Source organism: Buteo buteo, chromosome 12 (assembly GCF_964188355.1).
Source record: "Buteo buteo chromosome 12, bButBut1.hap1.1, whole genome shotgun sequence".
NCBI lineage: Eukaryota > Metazoa > Chordata > Aves > Accipitriformes > Accipitridae > Buteo > Buteo buteo.
Window position 1 is genome coordinate 7,831,149 of NC_134182.1, and position 25,189 is coordinate 7,856,337.

Here is a 25,189-nt window from a genome sequence, read left to right on the forward strand (position 1 = left end):
AGCTTGATTATTGAATAGCTAGCCATGTTTTTTTAATTAAGTTACTTTTTTTTTTTTCATGAAGTCACAGATTGCCTTGTTCCGCATGTTGAAGATGCAGAGATTCATAACAAGACATACAGGACTGGCGATAAGTTAATAATCAGCTGTCATGAAGGATTCCAGATCCGTTACCCTGACTTAGACAACATGGTTTCAATATGTCAAGACGATGGAACATGGGATAATCTGCCCATTTGTCAAGGTTTAGTACACCAGCACATCCTGTTTTATAGCTCATGCACCTTGTGATAGTTTGCCAATATTTTTTTCTACAGTTGTAAGGGTGTCAGTGATCTGACAAGCTCCACCGTACAGTATTTGAGTAGTGCTGTTGCTAAGATTTTTTTGATTTCTCTTCCCTGTTGCTCACTGGAGGAAAGAAGATGCCACTTTCTGAACACAGCCGTACTTAAAATACTACTTTAAATAGTGCTTTTCGTTTGCTAGTCTAAAATCTGACACAAGACACGTTGCATTTTAAAAAAAATCAGAGTTAAATCAATCAGAAGTTCAGCAAAAGATCTGATGGGCAACTGACATTTTTGCACCCATTAATTTCTGGAAAGATTTAAGCTTCTAACTGCAGTTTACCTTTCTTTACCTTGTACAGCAGGCAGGGGTAGAGGAGAGAAGCTGACACCCGTTGTTCTATCAGAGTTTTCAGCAGAGCTGTTGGTTGGGTTCACAGTCCATTAAACCCATAGGAATTGACTGAAAATTCAGGATGTGCACAGGAATGATTTTGGCCAGAAAAGCCTTTAGCCATAGAACTAGTAGTATTAGTAATACGGACTCCCAGCTTCATTTAGACTGCAAGAAATGGCTGGGGGTGAGCCAGCTTTAGTGAATGGAAATTCAGTAAGCCTGGGCTGCTATTACCTTTACATTTCTAACACGCATGGGTTAGTACCATTGACTTGGTTTTAACCAGTTCACGTCTTGGTAACAAGTTTGACCAGCTGAACAGCATCGAGCGATTTTTAATTGTCTAAGCTAAGGAGAAGACTGGGTTAGTATTAACATTCCTCAAACCCATCTGTCATCTCCTAAAGCTGGCAGTTCTCTGTAGGCACTTAATTGTACCGTCGCATCAATTTGCTGAGTCGGGGCAGGCAGACAGGGGAGCTGGGACACTTTTCGGGAGTGATGGTGACAAGGTGAGACATGAAAGCCAGGGCTTGGTGTTTCTGTTCTAAAGTGATGAGATTGATGGGCGGCAGAGTCAGAAGTTACAGGAGCTTAGTTTGTAGGGGTCTCCACCGTTAGGACCCTTGGTTTGGGGCACATCAAACTGTCCCCCGAGGTCTTGCCTCAGACTATGGCACAGACGTATCACGTTACAGGGCTTAGCTCAGTGTTTTAGACGCACACGTTGTATCTGAATAGGGCTAACAGAAAAGGGGAGTTTTCACAAACCCATAAAAAAGTGGACACTGGTTTTGGGTATCTTATCAGCAATGACATCATGTGCGGCAGTATGAAGTATACATCTTTGAGAGTGGGTGCACCTCACATCTAATTAAGGTAGATTAAGACTCTTGCAGTTAGGTGAGGTGAATACTCAAAAGATTAATTTGCAGGTGCTGTATTTGCCAAAGATGCAGGTGGAAATTTTGTGACAGCCAGTATTAACTGGGTAAGCAAAAGTACCCTAAGTACCCCTTGGTTTGTTACTTTCTTCTGTTGCTGTATTTATACTATGAAACACTCAATTGCTGTTACTTAATATTCGATGTTCACTGCTTTTCAAAATAAAAGTAGTTCTAATAAAAGTTAAGAAATGAACTGCACAAGAGCCAAGTGCTGTTAACTACCAGACAGGTAGAGAATAGGCAATTCAGATTCAAGTATCTGCCATATTTTGCCAAATTCTGTAAACCTGTTCCAAAATTGTCTCCAGCATTTTCTTTTTGCTATGTCAAGCGCTAATAATATTAAAGGCATTTGTCTACTTGCACTAGGTAGGCTGTCAATTACATTTCTATGGCCCTTTGATTGCAACAAGCAGGGGAGTCTCATGACACCAAGATGCCTTTTTTTCTGCCAGAGCAGTGGGAAAGGGGTTGTAGAGCATACAAGGATCTCAAACTATTTTTGCCACAAGATAATAATGATAATTACTGATCTGGAATGATGTGAATTACTTAGCAAAAAAATGTCAAAATGAAGTTTTCAAGCAGCTTGAGGTGTTTGGAGACCTAGGGATTTTCACAAACACTTTGGCTGTCATACAAATTCAAGTAAATCTCTGTCCTGCATTACAAGAAACCCAATGAGCATTAAAATTCTGAGCCAGCAGAACAAAATTTTCCCTGATACAGTTCAGAGAAGAGTAAGCTTGGTCTTGCTCAGGTGGTCTGTGCTCTTTCTGTCCCACTGGAGGCTGCCTGTATCGTCCTGTTCAGTGGGCTGCTCAGTTTGCAGGAACCAGTGTGTTATGTGTGGGGCATGCTTGATCAGAGGTATGAGCAGTAGCCAGTAGATAGGATGCTTGAAGCTTTATTTAAGCAGGGAGACAACCAGCTAGTAAAACAGCTATCAGAACCATTGCTCTGGTATACAGGGTGCTGTAAAAAGCTTTCAGGCTTTTTCTGTTGTTTTCTTTTGCTTTCGTCCCTCTCCCTCAAAAGACCATTGCAAGGAAATAACCACTTGAAGTGCTGCCGAGACACTTAGATGCCAGTATCTTACAAGAATTTCTCAGACTGATTTTAGTTTCCCCCTCAGGTTTAAAATTATGAGAGTCCTATGAACATCCTTCACAAATTCCTAGTAGTGGTAAGAGATCTATTTATGGATTGCCATAATGCAGCTCCTATTGGTCTCATAACTTTATAATATTATTTTTCATTCCCTGATTACTAATATTCTTTACTCCACATTATTGCAAATTAAAAAATCAACAGTATTACGTATTACCCAGAGGGTCATTTCTAAGGCCATGAGGAATTATTTTTTTCTCTAGTACGAATTCTTATCTAAATACTAGCTCAAAACAGACTATGAATGACACGTTATAAAGTCGTGTCATCTATTAAATTCACTGCTCTTTCTTGCACCAAATATGGTTGGTGACCATTTAACCACTCAGTACCATCCATGGTACAAATCCCTCAGAAGTAATTCCGGAAGTAGAACGGAGTCTCTGACTACATTTGCAGTTTCTGGTGATAACAGGTACCTTAACTTTTTGATAACCTAACCTGAGACCTCGTTCAGTGTTTATCACAGGACTGCTCATAGGAAGTCACGTCCCTTTAGACTTTATCAAACTGGAATTTCAAAATCATTAATTCTGTCTGCAAATCTTTTACAGTTGTGTGCACTTTGTCACAGGAGCAGTTTTAGTATTAAAGATGGTTTACATGCCTGTCAGTTTTAAGAGGAGGAATAAAACTCATGGTTTATATAAATGACAATCTTTATTTCTTAAAGATTCTCCCTCAAAAAGAAATTGCCATCTGCTAAACCAGTGAATGTTTGTGAAATAAAATACTGTCATTTTCAGTAAACCTTTCATGGATTTGCTGAGAGTGAATCCCACGCTAGCAAAGCATGTGGGCTAAACAATAAAAGGGTTTGAAACAGGATAATGAGGCATATGTGTCTGAGGGAGATCATGCAGGCATGCCATTCATAGTAGAGAAGATGAAAAATATTGCACTTCTCAATTTAGGAATTATAACCGAGATGTGTGAAGATGACTGAGATAAGCACCGTATAATAAAAGATACCTCCCTCTTCTTAATTTGCAGGTTGCCTGAGGCCATTGGTTCTTCCTCATAGTTACATTAACATATCTGAGTTCGAGTCCTCCTTCCCCGTAGGAACAGTGGTGTATTATCAATGCTTTCCTGGATATAAACTAGAAGGGGCAGAGTTCCTTCAATGCATGTATAACCTTATCTGGTCAGATAGCCCACCTAGGTGCCTTGATGTGGAAGGTAAATGTCTTATTGTTTGCTTATCTTTCAATTGTGCAAACCTAGCATGCTCTATATGATTTAAACTCCGGGCTCTAACCACGGTTCCGCTATATGTAAGGTTTCCACAGGCCACGCAGAGCCTATCTGTTTTTTGTTGCGTGCAACCTGTTGTGGTTCACTGCACCATTAGCTCTTGGTGTTCCCTAACTAACGTTTGCTCTCTCAGTGCGCAAAGTGCAAGAGGGGAAGCTCTTAATGATGATTGCTTTGCCCTTAAAATGTAAATTCTTTGCAGCTTTTCTAATAAAAATACTGAGGTAGTTATGGAATCCACATTTGTGTGCAGATGGTCAGAGTTTCTATAGATACGGATGGATTTTCATGCTAAACTAAAAAATACTCCATAGAAACCCTTAGTTTGCGCTGTGCTGGCTGCAAACATTATTCAGTGCTACATGATGCTGCACGCTTGAATATTTTTCGTCTCTTACAATAGTTAAAGAAGGATTTGCAACTAAAATGACTGAGCTAATTTATTGATTAGGAACATAAAAACCATTCAGTGTGAAACAGAGGTAGATTGTACCAAGCCAAAAGGAATAATCTGTGACTATAGTTGCAATGCTGGAATGGAGGATATTGTACTGCATTTATTTTTGCATCCCAGACATTTAAAACAAAGATACTGAATGGATTGCTCTGTACACTGTTGAAACCTTGTGAACTGCCTTCCTCCATCTTCATACTGCATCTTGAATGAAACATCCTAGGAAGTCACCAGAATCCAAATACATCCTCTGCATTTCATTCCCCTAAAAGGACTACATTTTTGCTCTATTTCAAGCCTGTAAGGAAGCTATCTATATGTAGAATTTAGCTAAAAGCAATTATAGGAATTCATATGTGATGCTTATGTCACTGAGCTAAATGCTAAGCATTCTGGAAGTGCAAGAATTTGCCAACATCATCAACAAAGTGATATACTGCACAAAAATAAAAAAATTATCCTTATTTTTAACTGACAATTCAAGTTCCAAAATTGAAAAATGCCTTTGCAATTTTGCAGTGATGACTAACAAGATGGTTTTTATTTATTTATTTAGCACACCATAAAGGATTAATCCCAAATCAGCTCTATGTAAGCCATTTTTTGAGGGTTTGTTTGTTGTTGTTTATAGCATGGAAAACACATTAAAAAATTAGAAGGGCCCTGTTAGGCTTAATCCAAACAGTCTGTTTTGATAAAAATGACAATTCTCCAGTTAGAAGATAGGAGCATTAAAATACAGAAACCGAAATGTATGAAGCAGAAAAAGTTGTGTCTTAACCTCACTTAACACAGGTGAGCATTCCAGGTCCAATCAAAATACCCAAGAAAACTCGTGCTCGTTGTTTATTGCTTGTATTATAAAGTCACGGAGAGGCACTTTTTCCTTGATAATTTAAAACATGAGGTAAGAACTGCTGCCCTGACAGTTCTACGTTTTAAGTAACATGTCAAAAGTTATCATCCTCAGTCAACTATGATGATCTGTGATGGGGGGATTAGTGTGTGCCAGACGCTGGGTCAAGACCATCTGGGAGGCCTCCTGAGTTTTGATTTAGATCCAGCCTCCCTTTTAATCACTTTCTTATTGCTCTCTTTAAATGTTAAAACTTTCCGTGGTGATTTTGTGTTGGCGTCCCATCTGTGCATGTATTGAGTGAACCACAGGAGACCAAAGTCTAGAGCATAATGCTTGCAAGAGCAAGTTCTCCTCAGCTTTGGGGCTGTCCCCGCTTCTGTTGGGGCAGAAGAGAGAGCAGCAACACTAAAAGGTCACCGCTGACAGCTCCCCTTCTGAACTCCGTTGTAGGGATGCTGCAGCTGGTATGCAGTGAACTTCAAAATTAAATCCACATAGGGTAAATCAACTTGAGATGCCCTCGTTTGAAAGCGTTTGTTCAAGTGATTTATGCAAGGAGTGCCAGTCTCCAGGAATCTTGTTACAATCCACTACTCTCAGTTAGTGGACAAAACTGCTTCCCTGCATATTTTTTATTCTGCACCTTGCATACCAATGCCAAGCTCATTTTTCAGCATTCCTTTTATGTGCGAGGTATAATCTCGCCAAGCAGTATTTTTCACAGAGGAAATCTGCAAATAACAAATTAATTCCATTTATTTATTTCCATAATCAATTCAAAATTCATCCTAATGACATATCCTGCTCAGTGTTTTAATATGGTGATGATTAAAAGCAAATGGTTGTTAGGAAGCTATAGTAAACCATTCTAGAGCTTTTATTCTGCTATAAACAATGCTGATTACAGCCTTCTCATTTTGATATATGTTCTTCTTGAAGCCTTCACAGAAGGAATTTCTTAAATGTGTCTTAAATGCTATATGTCAATCATCTCAGGAATTTTTCCCTCTTTGTTAGGGCAAATAAATTCTGACTGAAGGGTTTGTAGCTCCATTTAAATAAATAGTTACACCAGGGACCGCTCAGCTCCTATTGTACAGTCCAGACTTACTCTCAAGTATTACCAAGCACTGAGCTTCCACCAGCTCTGGTGAGAGGCTAATTTTTGCTGATAGGGAAGATTTTTCTGATAATTACAATCACTGTTGCTTTAGTCACAGCAGTGCATAAAAATTGTGTTACCTGGTACTGAAGTGCAGCCAACACTGCAGAGTTATGCAGCGGCTTCTCAGAAACAGCTGTTTGCATCTGATCAGGGAAGTTGTTAGAGCTCAGGCAAATAAGGATGCCTCTAGCTCGGATTGCCAAGTATTTACTGGTATAAGATCCTCTTCTTAAATGCTTGTACCTTTGCCAAATTTAAAACATTCAGATTGATTTTTGAGTGTCTGCCTCAAGCTGAAACATTTGGGAAGCTTCAGTTGAAATGGTTCAGCTATATCTGAGAATGACGGTAGGGGAAATGGTGTTGTTTTACCAGTGCTAGAAAATTTTACAGTCATTTAGAGGATAAGATGAAGCATCTTAACACTGAATTTTCTTCTCCTTTAAGTCCTCCATTTACATCTTTAACTTTCTTAATATACTTTTTTCTAGTGGATTTCCATAATTATGCAGAAGGTTTTAAAACTCTTTTGTACTGAAACTCGCTAGACACTTCCAAGGATATATGAAAATCTAAGGAAATTTTTTTTTTTATTTGTTTATATGATTTTTAAATTATGCATTTGGGGTTAATCATCCATCTGTAGAAATTGATGTAAGTGAGTGATTGCCTTCTGTAAAATCAGATATGCAAAAGGTGGGTGGAAAAACCCTTAAATTGAAGATTACCACATGGGGTATAAACACTAATTGTAAAATCAGATGGCTTCCAGAAACACTGAAGGAGAGCAAACACTTGAAAACATACTGCTATGAAACTCTGTAAAATTAAATGTATAGAACTAGGAAATGTTTATGATATGATACAATACTTTAAGGTGAATTGGAGAAATTTGGAAAAATTAAAAAAAACAAAACAAAAAAGCCTGACTTAGTACTTTGGGAACATGATCTGCGTATGATTACACACCTTGCCATCTGGACTCCATATTTTAATCTTTCATGCCCTTTGGAAGACTTTCAAGAAGATGTAAAGAATAGTTGTTATAAAGAACTGGGCGGGGGAAAGCAGGCAAAGAGAGGAAAGGCTGGAAGGATTTGATAATAATGTTAATGCTAGAATATAAAGCAGTTGTCTGGATAGTGTAATTGGGAATTCCTGGCTTTGTATGTAAGAGTAAAAGGGAAAATAAGTTGATTTGCAAACAACAAACATGATCCTATTATCTGGAATGTCTTGTTTCAGCATCATCCCAGCTGAACAGAAAAGCTGGTCCTGCAGGAAATCAGATATATTGCAATATCAAAACTTCATTCTACATGCTAGGATCAACAGATTGTCTAGCTGAGGTTAAGCTTGAAAGAATGTAAAATAGGAAATATTTCAAATTTTTATAGGTAGATTCAAAATTAAAATGAAAAAAACATGAGGAATAGACTTCAAAGGGGAGATTTGATGTGTAGAAGAGAGGAAAAACATAGAAGAAAACTGAAGGCACTTCAGAACTCTGGTATATAAAACCACCTCATTGTGAGAAGAGGTGAAAAGATACAATGGTAAGCAACCACCAATTACAGAAAGGATCCTGAAAATTATAGAAACTATGGAATAAAGACAGGAGAAGGAAGGAATTAAGAAAATTGCACAACAAAGCCAGAAGAAGTGCAAGGGAACCCAAAAAAACCCTACCTGGAGCACCAGGAAATTTCTAAAGAACAAAAGGGGCTTAGTCATATGAAAATTAAACCCAGCAAAGTATGCTACAAATAAAAAAATATTCTGGAAAGACAGGCAAAAATACAGGACAGAGCTTTAAAATGATTCTTCTCATAAACCTGAGGACAGACACTCATAGAGAGGGTCTGATAATTCTGACATAGACCCTAGAAAGTAAAGAGCATGAAAGAGCACTGGAGGGGGGTGATGTTACAGGTGAAATGCCATAGCCGCTTAATATTTCAAAACAAAGTAACTTAAATTTTCTAACCAATTACACGCAGGATACTTTGAAGGAAAGCTTCAAAAATCTTCATTCTTACATAACAATTGCTAATGTCATCAACAGTGACTGACACCAAGCTATACATTTGATAAACTATGCTCTCAAAATATTTTAAATTCTTGATGGAACATACAGCAATACACTGAGAAAAAAGATACCAGTCAGCCTGTAATCAGTTTACGTTCAGGCCTCAGAATAAAGTAAGCAATCCTAAGCCTGAGATATCATACATTGGTACGAATGGATTTCTCTCTGTGTTTCTTTGTTGACATTGAGAAGGCTTTAGATAAATTCCAACATGACAGACTGATACGTATCCTCAGGGAAGATAATGTTGATGCAGCAGATCTCTAGCAGATAAAAATCCTGTAGAGGGAACAGAGGGCAGCAATACAAGCAAGTTGTGAAACACTGTGGTATTAAGAAATTAAGAGGTAGATACCAGGATTCTGTTCTATGTTTAGACCTACTCAGCTTGCAGGAAGGAGGGAGAATAGATTAAATATTGCTCAGCTGCCAAAGTTGACATCCAAGTTAACTGAGTTAATGCTAACATAAGACGCATTGATAGCCTTGTTTTTAATAGCTCTGACTAGAGTGGCATTTCAGAATATATTCACTGCCTACAGCAATACTTCTTGCAACTCAGGAACAACAACCAGCAGTAAATGCTCAAATAGCAGCAGCCAACAATACTTGTAAGCACCTTTACTTGGGCAACACCTTTACATCGGTGACACCTTTAGCCTGATGGCCAAAGGATGAAATAGGCTGACAGCGTTTCACCCTGGGGGTGATTTAATCGTAGAACACAAGTGTGATGAAGAAGTTTAGAAGGATAGTTTTCTTTAAGAAAAGTCATTCAATAATTCTACATGTTTCTGCACTGTAGACGGTTAAAGATCACCCAGGAGTGCAGAAATAATACACATCCAGCCACCCTGTATGAGTGTGGAAGTTGAACACTTTAAGGAGCTGCTTATAGTGACTTGGAATATCTGGATTTTTGTGCTGTTGGAGAATGCTGAAATTCATCTGTACACCTTTACCCACAGCTGAAGAGGTGTGGAAGATAATTGAATTCAGAAAGAGCACAGTGACATGAAATAGTAGGCAGACAAATCATGTTTTTCTGTGGACATACTGCTTAATGATCATCCAGTCTCTTAACTCCAGCAGGTGTATTGCAAAGTGAAACAGAAAGAAAACCAGACCACGTTTCGAGACAGAATGATACACAAAAGTGGGCTTTTTACAGCTCTCGTTATGAGGGTTGTGGGGGGGTTTAGACAATAGTCTCCAAGTTGAGGACATTGTTTGAAGAAGATAAAAACCACTGTATTTCTAAGCAACTGCTGCTTTTTTGCATTGCAGAAATCTTCTTTGATCTTGGCTGTGATTGAAATAGATGCCTTCTCCACTCTTCATAGTTTTTCAAGAAAGCAACAGAACAACAACTTGTAATCTGTTTCTTTTATGTCTTCTGTTTCTGCTTGATGCACAGGACTGTCACAGTAAATCATTGTTTTACACCTGCTCTGTCACCTGTGTACCTTTCAGAAACTCTTTAGCATTTCCAGAATCAGCCAGACATCCCAGCTTTTTTATGGAGCCATAATTTCTGCCCTGAAGTTCCATGTTAGCTGCCAGATGCATGTAGTGTTTTATCCACGGTGCTTTAAATATGCTGAGGATTAGGTGGGGGAAAGCACACAAAATTTCTCCCTGAGGACTGTTTTATAATATTAATCTTTAACTCTATCTGGCAGGGCTCCTCAGAAAGGGAAAGCACACTACATTGTCTACTTTGAAATCAAATGTATCTGTGCTTTATGGACACGTTCATTAAATTTGGCTATGCAGTGCAATCACAGAACATCTTCCACAAATGGAGGGAACTGTAGCTACAGACTCTATGCATTAGGTAGTCTATTCACTGCGTAGGTTTGTTCACTTCCAGACATAGAAACCAATATTTAAGGGGTGGCAGTTTCACCAGTCAGTGTAGATAGGCACTTGATAACTAAACATAAATAACAGAAACCAATACTCTTCCGTGCCCTCCTAGTCTTGTAAGCTGGTTTGTGGTATTACAGTGCTAAGATCACCTGCTGGTTTTCCTCCCCCTTGTTTTTTTTTCCCAGTAGCACTCCATTGGGAATGGGACCTTTCCTTCTCCCAGGTGGTACAGCTTGATTTCCTCAGCCTTCAACTAAACCCTGGAATACAGCTTGTCTATTCCAGCATTCCTTCTTTCCGTCAATCCCTGATGACTGGTGTAGGTGACACCACACAGCTCAAGAGATTCTTGCTTATAAACAAGGAGGAAAAAGCTGTTAGAGAAAGGGAGATTAAAATAACATAAAACCACTGACATGTCCGGCTCAGAGTGAGCACTGCCTTCTTCAGACATTCCTGTCAGGTGCTTTTATCTGTCTGATTTTCTTAGCCAGCTTCCCAACACCTCACTCTCCCTCTTCCACCTCCATTCTACTTCTAAGCACTTTGACCTTTTCCAGGTCTGGGGTTGTCCTGTAATGCCTGTCAGATACCCAAACCTTGACTTATTCTGAAGCTCTCCGATTCCTTCATGTTAGATGTCTGTGCAGTCCCCAGCATCTGCTTCTCAAAGTCCTAAAAAAAGACCATTACTGATCATAAAGTCAACTTTTTCCTCAGAAAAGGAAGAAGCAAAACTAGAAGCCAGTGATGAAGAAAGCTAGAACAATGTGCTGTAAATGAGACTACAGTGCTCCAAGCACTCCCATGTGAATAATGAGTATGAATATTCCTCAAAGATAATTACAGGCCTTTTGCTAATTACGGGCCTCTTGCTAGAAGAACTCCTAGCTCTCTATTGCTGCAAACTCATCACCATTTTTTTGTAGTTTAAATGAAAATTGCACTTTTTAACTTATAATTTATAGGAGAAGGATCACCTGGGGTGTGTTTCATCCTGCATCCATTGTGAAATGCATTTGAAACTAAAGACTTTGGCATTAAGATGAATATTTCACACATTGCTGTGCTGGGAACGGCAGGATTGTTGAGGACGAGTGTGAATTTGGTGTGATGCTCCTATAGGAGCTCAGCTGACTGGAACAGCAAAACGGGCTCCGTAATTTGTAACTCCAGTAATAAGGAAGCTCTGTGTATGATCAGTGATTGTAAATCACCTTCTGTTTCCATTTAGGAATCAGCTAATTTTAAACTACTATTAAAACAGGCTTGAAACTAGTTTTATGCTGTTCCATTTAGGCTCATACAGCTGGTGTCAGGGATAGCAATTTTCAGCAAGATGGTGTTTGTCAGAGCTAGACCAGAGAAGCAGCTTTTCATTAAAAACTTAATTATTCGATTCATTTCACACTTCGTAGAGGGTGAAAAGTGCTTCTCACTTTATGCACGTTGAAAGGCTTACCTCGCTATTGTAGCTGGTACAGAATTACCCAGGGGTGATTGTCTAGGGGCAGAGCAAGCAGCTTGGAGCCATGAGACCCAAGGTGTGTTCCTAGCTGCTTGAACACTGACTTGCCGAATGGCTGAGAAGTTGCTTCACTTTTAGGTGTCTTTTCAGGAGAAAACATTTAAGTGGCATTGTGAAGGTTAAGTAGTTGAGAAAGGTTAAGATTGAAAAGAGTTTGGAAATTACTGGCTAAGATTACAATATTTTTAATAATTCTTGCTGTAGGCTTTCAAGAAATAAATTTGCTGGCAACTCCAGAGTTCAAAATAAGCATCTTGTATCTTTGTTACTTTACATCATGTCTACTGTCAGGCTTAATAGGAGTTACATTATATATTGGTGCTCACTTAGTTGTTTCCACTAAACTTTCTCTTCTGGTATTACGATTGGTGCTGTTGTTTTGCTGTGGGAATGAGTAATCAGAAGAGTTCCTCAAAGCACGTCTTCACTTTCAAAAGACAAATTCAATGGCCTCAAAGTTTTTCTCACTTATTCCAGTATAGCTGTAATATGCAGTAAGTCTCCCTTCACAATGCCAGCAGCATTTGTTATAGGAATGTGTCATTAGGGTATTGTTAAGCTGATGTTCACGATGAATGAAAAGTTACTCTAGTAATGCTTCCTGTTCTGCTTACATTTCTGAAGAATGTCATTAAAAGTAAATTCCTGTTAAGGAGCTGTTCTAGATTGAGATGTTTTGACATGGCTTATTTTAAAGCAACTGGGTTTGCTACTTCCTTCCTTTTAGAAACCTCTTAATTTCTTCTTCAAGCTCTCGACTGGATATGAGTAGTTGAGTCCAACAGTTTTTCTTCCATCCTACTTATAATACTGGAAAATTTAATTGGAATTCTTGTTTTGCAATTTTAGAATTAAAATACTTTTGTTTTTTTGCATTACTATAAATGGAAATCTGAGTTAAAAAATAGAAAAAATAGAAGAATCCTTTTTTTAATATTTAAAGTGCAGAAGTAATTTCCTTTGCCTCCTCTTCTTCCTGTTGGCCATCCAATCCCCCTTCCCCTCTGTATTTCCCTATCTGATATTGCACTAGAAATACCAATTTTTGTCTACCAGTTTTTGTCTTGAGAACTTTTTGGCTAACAAACAAATCGGTAAATTCTCTAGACAGTATAGTGTCTTCAGAGTTTAAAAATTCAAAACTAACAGCTACTTTGTTTTGAACACCATTGATTTATTTTCTTTTTGTTTGTTGTTTTTTACAAACTCATAACTATTAAGAAACATCTTCCTTTATGAAAGATGCTAATACCTGTGTTCCATCAACTGAATATAGGATATAGGCATTGCCTTCCCCTCCATAGTGACTATCTTATAATGTGTTGTTATGTGTATGTGAGAGGACGAGGAGGTTGAAATCAGGGCTCTGTACTGTGCAGTGCAAGTGTGATTCATGTGCTGGTAATACCTGTGGAAATGGCCAGGTCTGTCAGGTGAACTGGACAGGGGTTGTTGAGGTATATGAGAGAAAGGCTTCTTGGTTGAGTATTTATTTTATTCTGAAGGTATGAAGGGTGATGACACTGAAGTAAGCAAGGAACCAAGTTTTATTAGCACAGTATTCATAAAGAAGCAGGAAAAGGAACAAATATGATCTTCCATCTTCTACGTTCCCATAAAAAAATGAATTTTCAGATCCTGTGTACCCAAGCATGTGTTTGTATGAAGGCAATATATGGAAAAGGATCCTTCCTAAGGCCCCAGAAGCCAGCCAGTAAAGCCTCAGGTGGGGACCAGGTCACCCTAGATGGGAAGACTCAGACCTGCTGGGATGTATCCTGCTGCGGTCTCATGGAGTAAATCATGGCTCCAATTAAACATTGGTTGGAATGCAGTAGCCAGACGACAGGTGTCCAGATTTCTGGTGTTAATTAATGTCCTGATACGTACAAGAACAACAAGTGAAGGTTAGGAGAAGCTCTTGTTCTCTTCCAGCTTGTGCACAAACCAGACAGTGTCCCCACCTCTCTGATTACTATCTAGCGAGATACACCAGTGTTTCCCCCGCACATTGGAAATGGCAGTTTTTTCTGTGTCTTTCTCATCATGAAGTTTCATCTTTATCTTTTCTCACTCTTTGCATAACAAGCAGGCATTCATGGTGTGTTTGGAAGAAGTGTTATTTTTTATTAGGTGCAAATGTCACTAACCCTTCCCATCCCTATGTTAAACAGAAAGTGGCTGGCCTTACACTGGGTTTTTCTGCTAACCCAGCTAACCAAGCAACTAAGGTCCTACATGAAAGGAAGACTAGTAGCTAGAGAAAAAAACATACTATGCAAAAAAATCAATGGTAGAAAATAAGCTTCTTGCTTATTCCTACCCCTTTTTTATAAGTAAGTAAAGCTGGGCAAAACCTGAATAATTTACCTCCCACCTACTTTGACCAAAGACTAAACTGACTAACCATTGAACTGATTGACTAAAAGGAAGGTTTTGCGCACTGTAAATATCTGTAACTCCACTGTTACCTCTCTACCAGTGGCTTTTAAAAAGTGACGTGACATCTTTATTCTGTGCCATCCATGTTAATTGAGAATATGCTAATGCCAAAAAAATCTCTCCCTCCTACAGTTCCAGTGTCAACAGTGCAGAATTACTGCAGCATCCTCTGGGCAAAGTTTAAAAAGCTTCTTGACCATAATGGGTAGGAAAAATTACTGGCTGAACCCCATTTATTCCTCCAGTGTCTGGGCAGTAAGCGCCCGCAGCCTGTGTCACCCTCGCTGTGACCCTGGTCCAAGGGATGCGGCTGTTGCACTGCGGAGGCTGCGATGGAGGGGGCACATCGTGGGGCTGACTTGCCTTTGCCTCTGCTCCAAGCCAGTGTTTGACAGGGTTTGTAACACAAGGCTCGACTCCCCAGGTTTTAAGCTCTTCCTGAGAGTGCTAATCTTTCATTAAAATGAGTCAGAGCAGAAAGCCCACAGCTGATCTCAGAGGAGAGCCCTCAGCTCCAAGAGCTCCTAAGAGCAGGCGGGGAAGTCCATCAAAATCAGATTGGGAATTCCTCCCTTCAACTTCCTTGAGTAATAAGTGTCTTGAGCATCCTGGAAGGGACTTATTTGCTATATAAACACATTTGTTCTTTCTTTTTGATGAACGATTCAGCTTTTCAGCTGAGAATGCTGAGCAGTAAAGTTCTGTAAGTCCCCTTACAGTCTGTGGCCAATTGCTCTACAAAGTCAAATCTGGAGACCCAGGATCACGTACTGCAGAACCACCAGCAGACACTGCCTGAATTATGTCCGGCCCTCTGACAAGCTCCAAAGTTAAGGGCACGCACATGTGGTCTTTTAATGTTGGTCATCAGAAGATATTACTGGGTTATCCGTGCTGGATGTTGTAATTAGCACATTAAAGTCTCAAAAGCCTTATGAAGTGAAGATGCTGAAAGCTATTGGTAGTAAAGATTTGGTGTCATGTTTAAGAACAGCACCTAGGTCGTTTTTTAAGCTGTGAGAATTTTCTGAAGTAGAATTCACTTTGTTTCTATGCTTATCTATTGTTCATACTGCTGTCAGCTTTGACAGTGAAAATGTACTTGTCAAACACACTCTTATTTTAATCAGTTTGTGGCTATTTTCATTCTGTGAGTTTGATGCATTTGCGTGAAGTCCGTGGCCTGTAATTTCCAAATACCATTAGGGTCAATCACTGGGAATGCTAGAATTTGACCTTTCCTAGAAAACTTCAGTGGGCTTAGGTTTGCCACCTGAGTTTTCCTCCATATTTGATCTGACACATTACTTTAATCTGTGTAACCAGTATCATACACTGATATCCAGCATACCTCTGCACTAAAAATCTTCTGTCTTTGAGAGCCAAGAGTGTTCAGCGGCCCTCCAGACTTTCATAATCTTGCTTTTCTATGATCAAAACTAAGGCCACTTCATGGCTGTCCTTCCACTGACTTTAAAGGATCTTGGGCCAGGATGACCATGGGAATGGAACGAGTTGAGAAAGGGACTTGGTGTATGACTAACCGCCCAGAGCCCAAAGCGAGTTCATTTTTGCTTGTTTGTGATATATCTCATTTGACTTGATTTGGAAAAAGAGGCTCTGAACCTGAGCATTACTGATTGTACATGGAGACCAGTTTGCCCATGCAAATGTTGAGGGATCCTCAAACTGGATGAAGTAAAGTTCACAGGAGGTTCAATTGCATCTGCTGGTTGTAAGAGTGTTTAATGCAAGAGCTGTTGGCAGGTATGACTGCTTAAAACTTGACTCTAATTCATGACTAATGCTCAGCAGTGCATTAAAGAAATGTTTGCAGAAGTTTCCAGGCAGCACCAATGCATGAGCATTTCCCTTGAAACATGGAGGGTGTCAGTGGAAGGGGTGGCACTTTTTTTTAGCACTGGGGACATATCCTACACAAAGACTGATGCTCCTGTTTTCAGGTTTTATAAAATATATCTCCATTTGTAAACAGACTGCCAGCTCCGTATCTGGGTTGTCGCCACAGTGTATTGTTTTTAATCTGCCTGGAAATGTGTCATTCCTGAGCTGATCTACATTGCTGGGACACCATTTAGGAGGTTAGGGATGAGACAGCAGGTACATTGCTGGAGAGGAAAATTTATTTCTCTGAGTGTTGCTCTTTGTGATAAGGTGTGCTCTACTTGCTTGTTGCTAGAAAGGTACTGGGCATCTACACATCTCTTGCAGCCTGCCGTAGCTTGGCAGAACTCAGTTGCAAAGAAGCTTAAATTGCTGTCTTCCTTTGCTCTCATGCTTTAAGCGTAGACAATAAAAATATACCAGATTTCCTTATGGCAGGCCAGAATTGTTGCTTTCGCACTGATCATTTTCTTTTTAATAGAAGAATGATCCCTGATATGGACAAAAGGTGCTTTCCTACTATTTGTCTGACACCTTTGCCCTAGTCTTAAGAAAATTGTTTTCCATCTTGAGTTAACTTCCCAGTAAAGCATTCCTCTGTCTTGTGGGCCCAGAGACTTTGGAAAGTATGGAGAGTATTGAGGATGTGAATTTTTATGTGAATTACTTGCTCTGATTTCAAGTTATTATTAAGCCTTGCCAGTGAAAATGCAAACAAAACCATGTCTCCAGGGGATGGGGAATAGACATTACTGCACATTGTAATCAGCCTCTCTTAAAGATTCATTTAATATCTTGTGTATTTTTTTATGAAATGCATTATTCATGTAACAAGATTCACAGAGAGAAGCAGCTGAATTGTAATTTCTGGGAAGATTCTTCTTGCAAGATGGCATTTTCATTATTTAAATCAATGCAGTAGGTCTTGCCCGCATGAGGGAGGCATGAAGTGAAGGGAACAGCCTGTAGATGGGGCACTGAGCCAGTTAGTTACTGGCTCTGATGGGAAATAAAACAAGCCATCCAGTAATTTAAGCCCTTTTTGGGTCAGTGCATAGCCATTTGAGACATTATTACACTTTGTAGGGGTTTTTTCCTCTGTGTTAAAAGCACTTAAGAAAATAGTAGTCAACTAACACTTACTCAGTGGAAAAGTTTCCTCTCTTATGAAAATACTGCTTGCGAGCCGCTTTCCCCGCTGCTGTTTCCTAGAGAGTGCTCCCTTGGTTCTCCATTGAGGTCATCTGCCCAGCCATGTGAGAGGACATTTCTTTTCATTTCAGGGCCTACAATAAAAGTTGCCCATGTTTATATTGCAATTTTCTCTTATTTACCTAACCTTATGTAAACAACTGTACTTAATTAATGCAGGGTCAGCCTCTGTTATATTGAAGACTGCAATCCACCAGCGGTCCTACTGAGATCAGTAGGGCTGTTTAGAGATAACAAAACACAAATAACACCAGTAGAGTTTAAGCTCAACTTAATAGTATTACAGTGGTGCAGACTGCAAGTGCTTAAGCAACATGGTGTGCTGTGCATCTGTTGCAGCACGGTTGATAGCAAACTTATTTTTAAAAGTGAGTATTTAGGAATTTAATTAGTGCATATAACCATTTAGTTATGTTAATGAAACAAAAAATAGGATGTTACAGCTGAATTCGAGACGCTTCATAAGGAGAGGGATTCTCCTTATTTTCACTGTCCCCCTCCATCGCCATATAGCCATCTTATAGGCATACGTCCCCCCTTTTGTCTTCCTCTCGCTCTCCCCTTCCCCCAGAGGATGGGAAGCTTCCCAAATCCCATCTCTCAGGCGTTTAAACAAGGAGGTGACAGCAGAGCTTGCTGGTGTCAGTGAGAGCCAAAAGTGCCCCGCCGGCACGTGTTGCCAGGCGGGAGGTGCGCGAGCATCCCTCCGCTGGTGCGGACGGGCGCCTGGCCTCCCAGCAGCAGCGGTCTGGTACCGCTGAGACAAACCCCAAACGGCCGGGAGCCTGAAAGGGAGCCTGAAGCGTGCCCTGTGCATTTCGACACGCTGAAGCTACCCAGTGGTGGGTTGCTGGCATTAATGTCTTTCTCCTTTTCTCTTTGTTTATTTGCCCAAGTTTGTCCACTACCTCCAATGGTGAGTCATGGAGACTACATCTGCCACCCGCGGCCTTGCGAGCGTTACAACCACGGGACGGTGGTGGAGTTTTACTGTGATCCTGGTTACACCCTCACCAACGACTACAAGTACATCACCTGCCAGTACGGAGAGTGGTTCCCTTCCTACCAAGTGTACTGTGTCAAAACAGGTAAGGGAGCAGCAATGGCATTACTCCTATCCGTTTATAGTCCCTCTTTTTTAGAGCAAATTTGCTGGTCTCTAATGCCTGGTTAACTTCATCTGTTTCATGGTTAAGTGATGAACTTTGATTTTAAGAGGCTGTTAAATATAGTACCTTTCCAAGATCCTGAATGATCTTAAACCATTTCAATTGTTAGCTCTTCAGATGTATTTTTTAACATCTTCTGAATATTTTTATATGTATATAAGCTAAGGTCATGATTGCATGTATAAAAAAAAGTCAAGGGAAAAAAGCAAGGTCCAGACCCTGTAGCAGCTTAATGTTAAGGTTGCTTTTGGTATATGGCATTGGGTTCATGTGTGTTTTTACAAGATATGTATAAAAGATGTGTTTTCCTAACTAACTTGCACTTCTGAGTATTGTTGAAGTATTAATACAAAATAACAACAGTAATAATCAAACACAACTCTTGTATTGCCTTTTTGTTACAGAACAAACCTGGCCAAATACACAGGAGACCCTCCTAACTACATGGAAAATAGTGGCGTTTACTGCTACCAGCGTTTTATTAGTACTGCTACTGGTTATTTTAGCCAGGATGTTCCAGACCAAATTTAAGACACATTTCCTTCCAAGGTTTGTACTGTTTTCTTTTTTTTTTTTTTTTCAGTTTTCACATTCAGCACTCCTTGATGAGGAGACAGAGTAGCTCACGAGCCTTGCAGACACCTTCTTCTGCTGCTCTGAGCAGAAGCCTCTGAACCGCTGCTGTGGAAGGGCACCCCCAAAAACCCGCAGTAGTCCCTTCTGCAGCTAAGATAAAAGGCAAAGTTTGCCAGATTCGCTTTGGGAGTAATTACAGCTCTGGTACTGAGAATTGCTGCTTCTGCATATAAAAATAGCTGACAATATTTTTAAATACTCATTTTGAGGTGCTGGGGGAATTAATTTTTTAACTACTGTAGACTTAGTAATGTAAGTTTTAAGAAAGAATTTCCTTTTTCTCTGTGGACAAATTTGTATTAAAAGTTTGCTTTCCCTTCATGAGTATTATTTTCATCATGATTCATAAACATCTCCTGCATCTTCCTTTATTTCCATAAAATACTGTGCAGCTATGAGCATTTGTCATTGATTCTCACAGCACTCCTCATGAAACAGGAAGGTGGGTATTACTGTTATTATTATCACCTTACAACTGGAAAAACAAAGGCAGGCATGCTGAGTTTTAGGCAAAGCTAGTACTACATTGGTGTTTAGACTTGTTTCTAGTTTTCAGTCTGCTCAGTTTGCTGTGGACCTTGACCGTGTGCCTTCTCTTCTCCTGCACTTGCTTTTTCTCGTCTTTATTCTACCACATGCAGAAAGGAGAGTTGAAAAAGCTGTATGTCAGTAAATATGTCCCCATGCCAATGCCGCCGAAAGGACTTGGTGATCTTAATGTTGAATAAATACGTGTACATAAAAGTATACAGATTATATAAGTGATGTGTAAATTTGTATACATACATGTGCATATTTACTGTATATAGGGAATAGTATACGTATACATATATAACTAGGAAGATCTCTGGGGTAATGTGTTGCACTATGGGTAGCTTTATAGCCCATACTTGTCTAACTTATTGAAATGGCTTTCTGTCCTCTCCTTTTCAGATGTTTTCATGTCCTAAAGGTACCTGGGATCAATTCCCTCCTGCCAGGACTATACTGTGATTTAAGTGGCTACTAAATGGATACTTTAGGGTTTAACAGACCTTCCCAATTAACAGAAATGTTTTGCATAAAAAAGAAGCCAGCTTAGTACTGGTTAAGGAAGCCTTCATCCTTTGAAAGTAAGACCTGAAGGATGCTGCAAATCTGGCCACCAAAGCCCTGTCATCCAGTAGTAGTCATCTCAGGGCCTATTTACATGGGCTGTAAACACTTTTGTGCTCTAGCACACATCTTTCCAGGGGTTCAGGCACTTTTGACTGGGAAACTATATCTGTGATCTTACATCCATGATACCTACTGTGCACAGCACAGCAAATGGTGCTCCTTATCTCTTTCAAGCACCTGCTTTCCTTCCCTTCTCGGAATTGTTCTTCACATACTGGTTTCATCTTTTCGATTGTAACAGATTCCACTGACTGTCAATCTGAACAGAGTTTTGCAAACCCATGAAGCAAACATTTCTGTGAATGTTAATGACCCCGTATCTTCATTTTGCATGACTAGAAAGTGCTGTGTTTACTTAAGTTCAGCGGTTGCTCGGAGGTGCTTCTGACATGCTCCTGCTCTCTGTGATAACTCATCTGTGTTTGACGTAGAGGCAACCAGGAGGGCTCCATGGGTGACCCCGACTTTGTGGTGGTGGATGGCGTTCCTGTCATGCTGCCTTCCTACGACGAAGCTGTAAGCAGCGGCTTGAATGCTCTGGCACCTGGATACTCAGCTACCACAGACCAGGGGCATATATTGCAGACAGAAGATCAGAATCCTCCTGCTTACCCCGGCCCCAGGATTACGGACGTGCTGCCTAGCGAATCTGAGGCCTGTGACAGTAGGTCGGGCTCCTCTGAACTGCTCCAAAGTTTGTACCCGTCCCCAGCATGCCAAACGGCAGCGCTTCCCGGTTCAGATCGAACTGACATATCCCGTAGCACCGTCGGGGAGGCTGCATCCACGAGTCCGCGGATCGATATTGCAGATGGTAAGCCTTGCATAGGTGCAGTAAGTGAGTCAGTAAACAGGAGCCATCATTTGTTTGTACGGTCAGAGCAGGAATAAATCCAGCTGACTTGCTCGTACTTTCTCCGTGGTTTTGTCCACATCTTGATTTGGACATTTTTCAAACCATACTACTCCGTGGTCATAGAGCTTTGTGTCTGTGATATGTCCTTGCTAGCTGTGGTGCAAGGGATTTGAATCCCAGACCAGAAGGTTCCCATCCAGACCCAGTAACAGCAGTCTCCTCACCAGGGCTGTCAGCAAGCACCCGTGTACGGCAGCAAAGCCAACCATCATCTTGCCTGTATTGGTCTGTTCATCTGCTCCTCAACTCCTACGCTCACAACTCCCTCACATGCCATGGCTTTCACAGCAAAGAAAAGGATTTTCTCCTTAAAATGTGAAGCAAATCATGTTTTCATACTCAGCCAAAATTAGCAGCCTTTATTAAGAAACTCCTCATGTCTGTGCATACAGCAAACTGTTCAGTCTGAGGCATGTATGTATTAAGCCATGGACATGGGAGTCACAGCATAAGGGGAACATGTATGAGAAGGGAGATTGCCATATATTATTGTCTGCATTTAAATCGAACGTGAGCATGCATTGATATCATTTCATTGAGTTCTAACGGAGCTGTATGGTGTGCTGCTCAGCATGTTAGGGAAACCATACAGCTTTCCTTGGAGACATTTAGAAGGAGTGGCTCTGATCCTGCTCTCCACAGTCCCTGAGAGTCACTAGGCAAAGAGCTGAAGCTCAGTGTCCTAAATTCAGTGTGGGTGAAGGTCTGGGTGGAGGAAGTCTTCCTGCTTCATAGGGTTGGGGATAACTTCTAATGGTATCACAGTGGGGAGAGGACAGCTAGAAGGAGGAGGGAGAAATTATCATAATGCCAGTAAAAGTCCCTGCCTACTCTGAATGCTGTTTCAGTGATTAATGTAGTAGAAAGGATGTTTGCATTTAGGATTTTGTGGGTCTAACTTGTCTTAGAAAATCTGGATAGTTCTAGTAGGTTAATTTTCACACAGGTGTTAGAGCGTAAGTGGATCTAGAATTGGGGATACTGTGTGTCTTGTTCAGATTTTTGCAATGTCCATTTCTGTTTTTGTAGAATGGCTAATACTAATACCCTGCAAAAGTATAAAGAGAAGCTACAATCAGCAATCAATGCTATTTCTTTTTATCCCCTAGAGATTCCTTTGATGGAAGAAGACCCTTAGCCTGCACAGAGACGTGTCTTCGTCACATTGCACTGTTCGGTGACACGAATCATGAAGATTTAGAGATAGAAAAGACTATCTGTGGATTTGGGGAGGGTATTTTCCTACTTGTCAATCTTCCATGCGATGATGTCACCTGATTGGGTGTACATCTTAATCCACAGCGGGGATAACAGCATCCGCATTTGGAACAGCAGCAGTTTTATGAATGAATCCTGGGGATTTGATGAGAGCAGATGTAGAAAAAGAACTGTGGCTTTTTAGAAATGAAATGTATATCTGCATCGCAGAAAGTCATATGGTTCTGTAAGAAATGCTATTGGATTTTGATACTAACTGCCTCACAAAAGCATGTCAAAGTATGTAAATTTGCTTATAAAGACTGCTTTAAATGATCTATGGACCTCTAGTTTATGAAGAATCCTTACAAATTTAAAAAAATACTAGTACTGAAACATATAAAAAGAGGAAAGATCCTCTTTGGCTTTCCTATGATAACCAGGAAGCTTTTGATTTAGTTGTTGGTGATCTTGTTTCAGACCATGTCTGCAGAAAATATAACAGAAATGATGGGATTCATATATACTTTGATGTATGATAGGAAATATATATAAATATATATATATATATTTAAAAACTCTTAAAGAGAAAGAAAAGGAAAGACTCCCAGGTCACATCATGATCTGGAGATTTTTTTAAAGGTAAGGCAGAATTTATATCATATACAATATTCAAGGTAAAGTATCAATATTTGTATTTATGCAAGACTTCTGTGACTACATTGCATTTGATAAATCCTGCTGTAATATGAGAGATCTAGAAAATGTTAAAATTATTAAATATGTGCTTAAGAAATGTTGAACTGCCCTGCTTCAACCTTTCTTAAGCTCTTATAAATATATATACTAGAGTAATCTACAGTCATAGCCCAGAGCACTGCCTTGTCTCTGTACATTGTGGTAGTATTCTGAGCCATTATTGTAGAATACTTTTTAAAAAAATAATAAAGTTCAGTTGCAGTTCTTTTGACTTATCTGACTGCGTGTAGTTTGCCTTTTTTTCCCTTCCTCACTTCTTTCACCAGCTCCCACCTGAAGGCTGAGATGGCAGCAGCACACCTGCTCTGTGGCATTTTCAGCTTTATATTTCATTATCCAGCTACAAATGGAGTATCCAGCTACAAATGGAGAGAGTGGTTTTGATTAAGCAGAGCACATGAAATGGATGCACCAGTGGCGCAGCTTCTGTAAACGCTACATGGCTTCTGTAGAGGCTTTTCTCTCTTCCGCATGCTACGCCAGAGCATTGTGCTAAAGCCTGTATGGATGGTTCACCTTTGTGGTGTTACAGGCTATTTTTTATTTGTCAGGAAAATTCCTGGCTGTTTCATACACTTACTGAAAGCCAAACAGATTTTCTCATCTTATTTTTGGTATTGCGCAAATGAAACATATGTTTAACTGGCAGTGTTTGAAGGAAGAACTCGCCGTATGTTAATGATAGAGATTGCCATCATGTGGGCTAATCCAAGCCAAAGGAAAAAATGAGACTGAGTTCTGATTTTATGTACAAAGTAAACCAGTAATATCTCTATTGCCTTAAACAGAGGATTGCTACAAGTTGCTCCATTATTTTGTCATGATTGTTTAATTATTTATTTGTATTGTGGTAGCATCTAGTGGCCCTACTCATGAATCAGGCTAGTAGAATGATAGATGTGCTGCAACCATTCAAGAAAGTGTTTATTAGCATCCTGTCAGCAACTGTGTATGACAGCAAGAAGCAAATGGAGACAAAAAACTGTAATGGAGAGGCAATTATTACAATAATTCTACGGTATCATTGATGAGAACATAGTGTTTGCTATTGAAAGGTAAGACATATTCCACATTATCCTCCATTCTTGCTTACATACGTTGTGCATTTTTTTCTGCTGAAATTGTCTCAATTGCAATTGCATCTTCAGGTTTATCCCAGAGCCGTATCTATTGCATATTAGTACTTTCTTTGCTAACCCTTCCTTTTTAGGTCACATGCTTTCCAGAGGTGTTTGCACTACCAGCTGAAGTTCAGGATTGTCACCCCAGCAAACAAGACAAGAGTGCTGCAATACCAACCTTGAATTGAAGCACATTTCAAGCCTAGAGTCAGTTAAGTGATTTTTGTTCCATAATGTCATTGAAAAGTATTGAATTTACTTTAGATGCCCTATAAAATATTATGAAATCTGTCTTTGCTGGTCTTTTAACAGCTTGTGAAATTTCATTCCTTATTAAATTTCTGGACTTCCATTTATTCATTTCTGTTATGAAAGCTTCTGATTAATATTTGGAGCTCTACAGTTTTACAGATGTACACTGCTGTATGTATTGTATTGCAGTCACTTTGTTAAGGGAGCCAGACAGGGTAACTTCAGAAATGTAAATTTATGGCTTATTAGACCATTTTTATTTTAAAAAGTGCAGAACTGCAAATACACTGGAAAACGTTGATGTGTTAATATTGCTTGATAGTCCTTTGATAGCACCGTACTAAATATAACATGCAAAGGTAAAAAAGAGGGTTTTACCATTTTTTGCTTATGA

At 39.7% G+C, this 25,189-nt stretch overlaps 1 protein-coding gene across 2 annotated transcripts in view; it reads left to right on the plus strand.

The window, feature by feature from the left end:
* SUSD4 (sushi domain containing 4) overlaps positions 1-23,618 on the plus strand; it is a 73,649-nt gene extending 50,031 nt beyond the window's left edge. The window contains exons 4-9 of one of the 2 annotated variants that reach the window (XM_075042020.1): positions 65-244; positions 3,798-3,986; positions 18,484-18,675; positions 19,161-19,305; positions 20,982-21,364; positions 22,576-23,618. In XM_075042020.1, coding sequence (XP_074898121.1) covers positions 65-244; positions 3,798-3,986; positions 18,484-18,675; positions 19,161-19,305; positions 20,982-21,364; positions 22,576-22,604 — 1,118 coding nt within the window. In that variant the 3' untranslated portion in view covers positions 22,605-23,618. The remainder of the gene's footprint in view (positions 1-64; positions 245-3,797; positions 3,987-18,483; positions 18,676-19,160; positions 19,306-20,981; positions 21,365-22,575) is intronic. The other variant, XM_075042019.1, reaches the window with a different exon arrangement.
* The last annotated feature ends 1,571 nt before the right edge of the window (positions 23,619-25,189 follow it).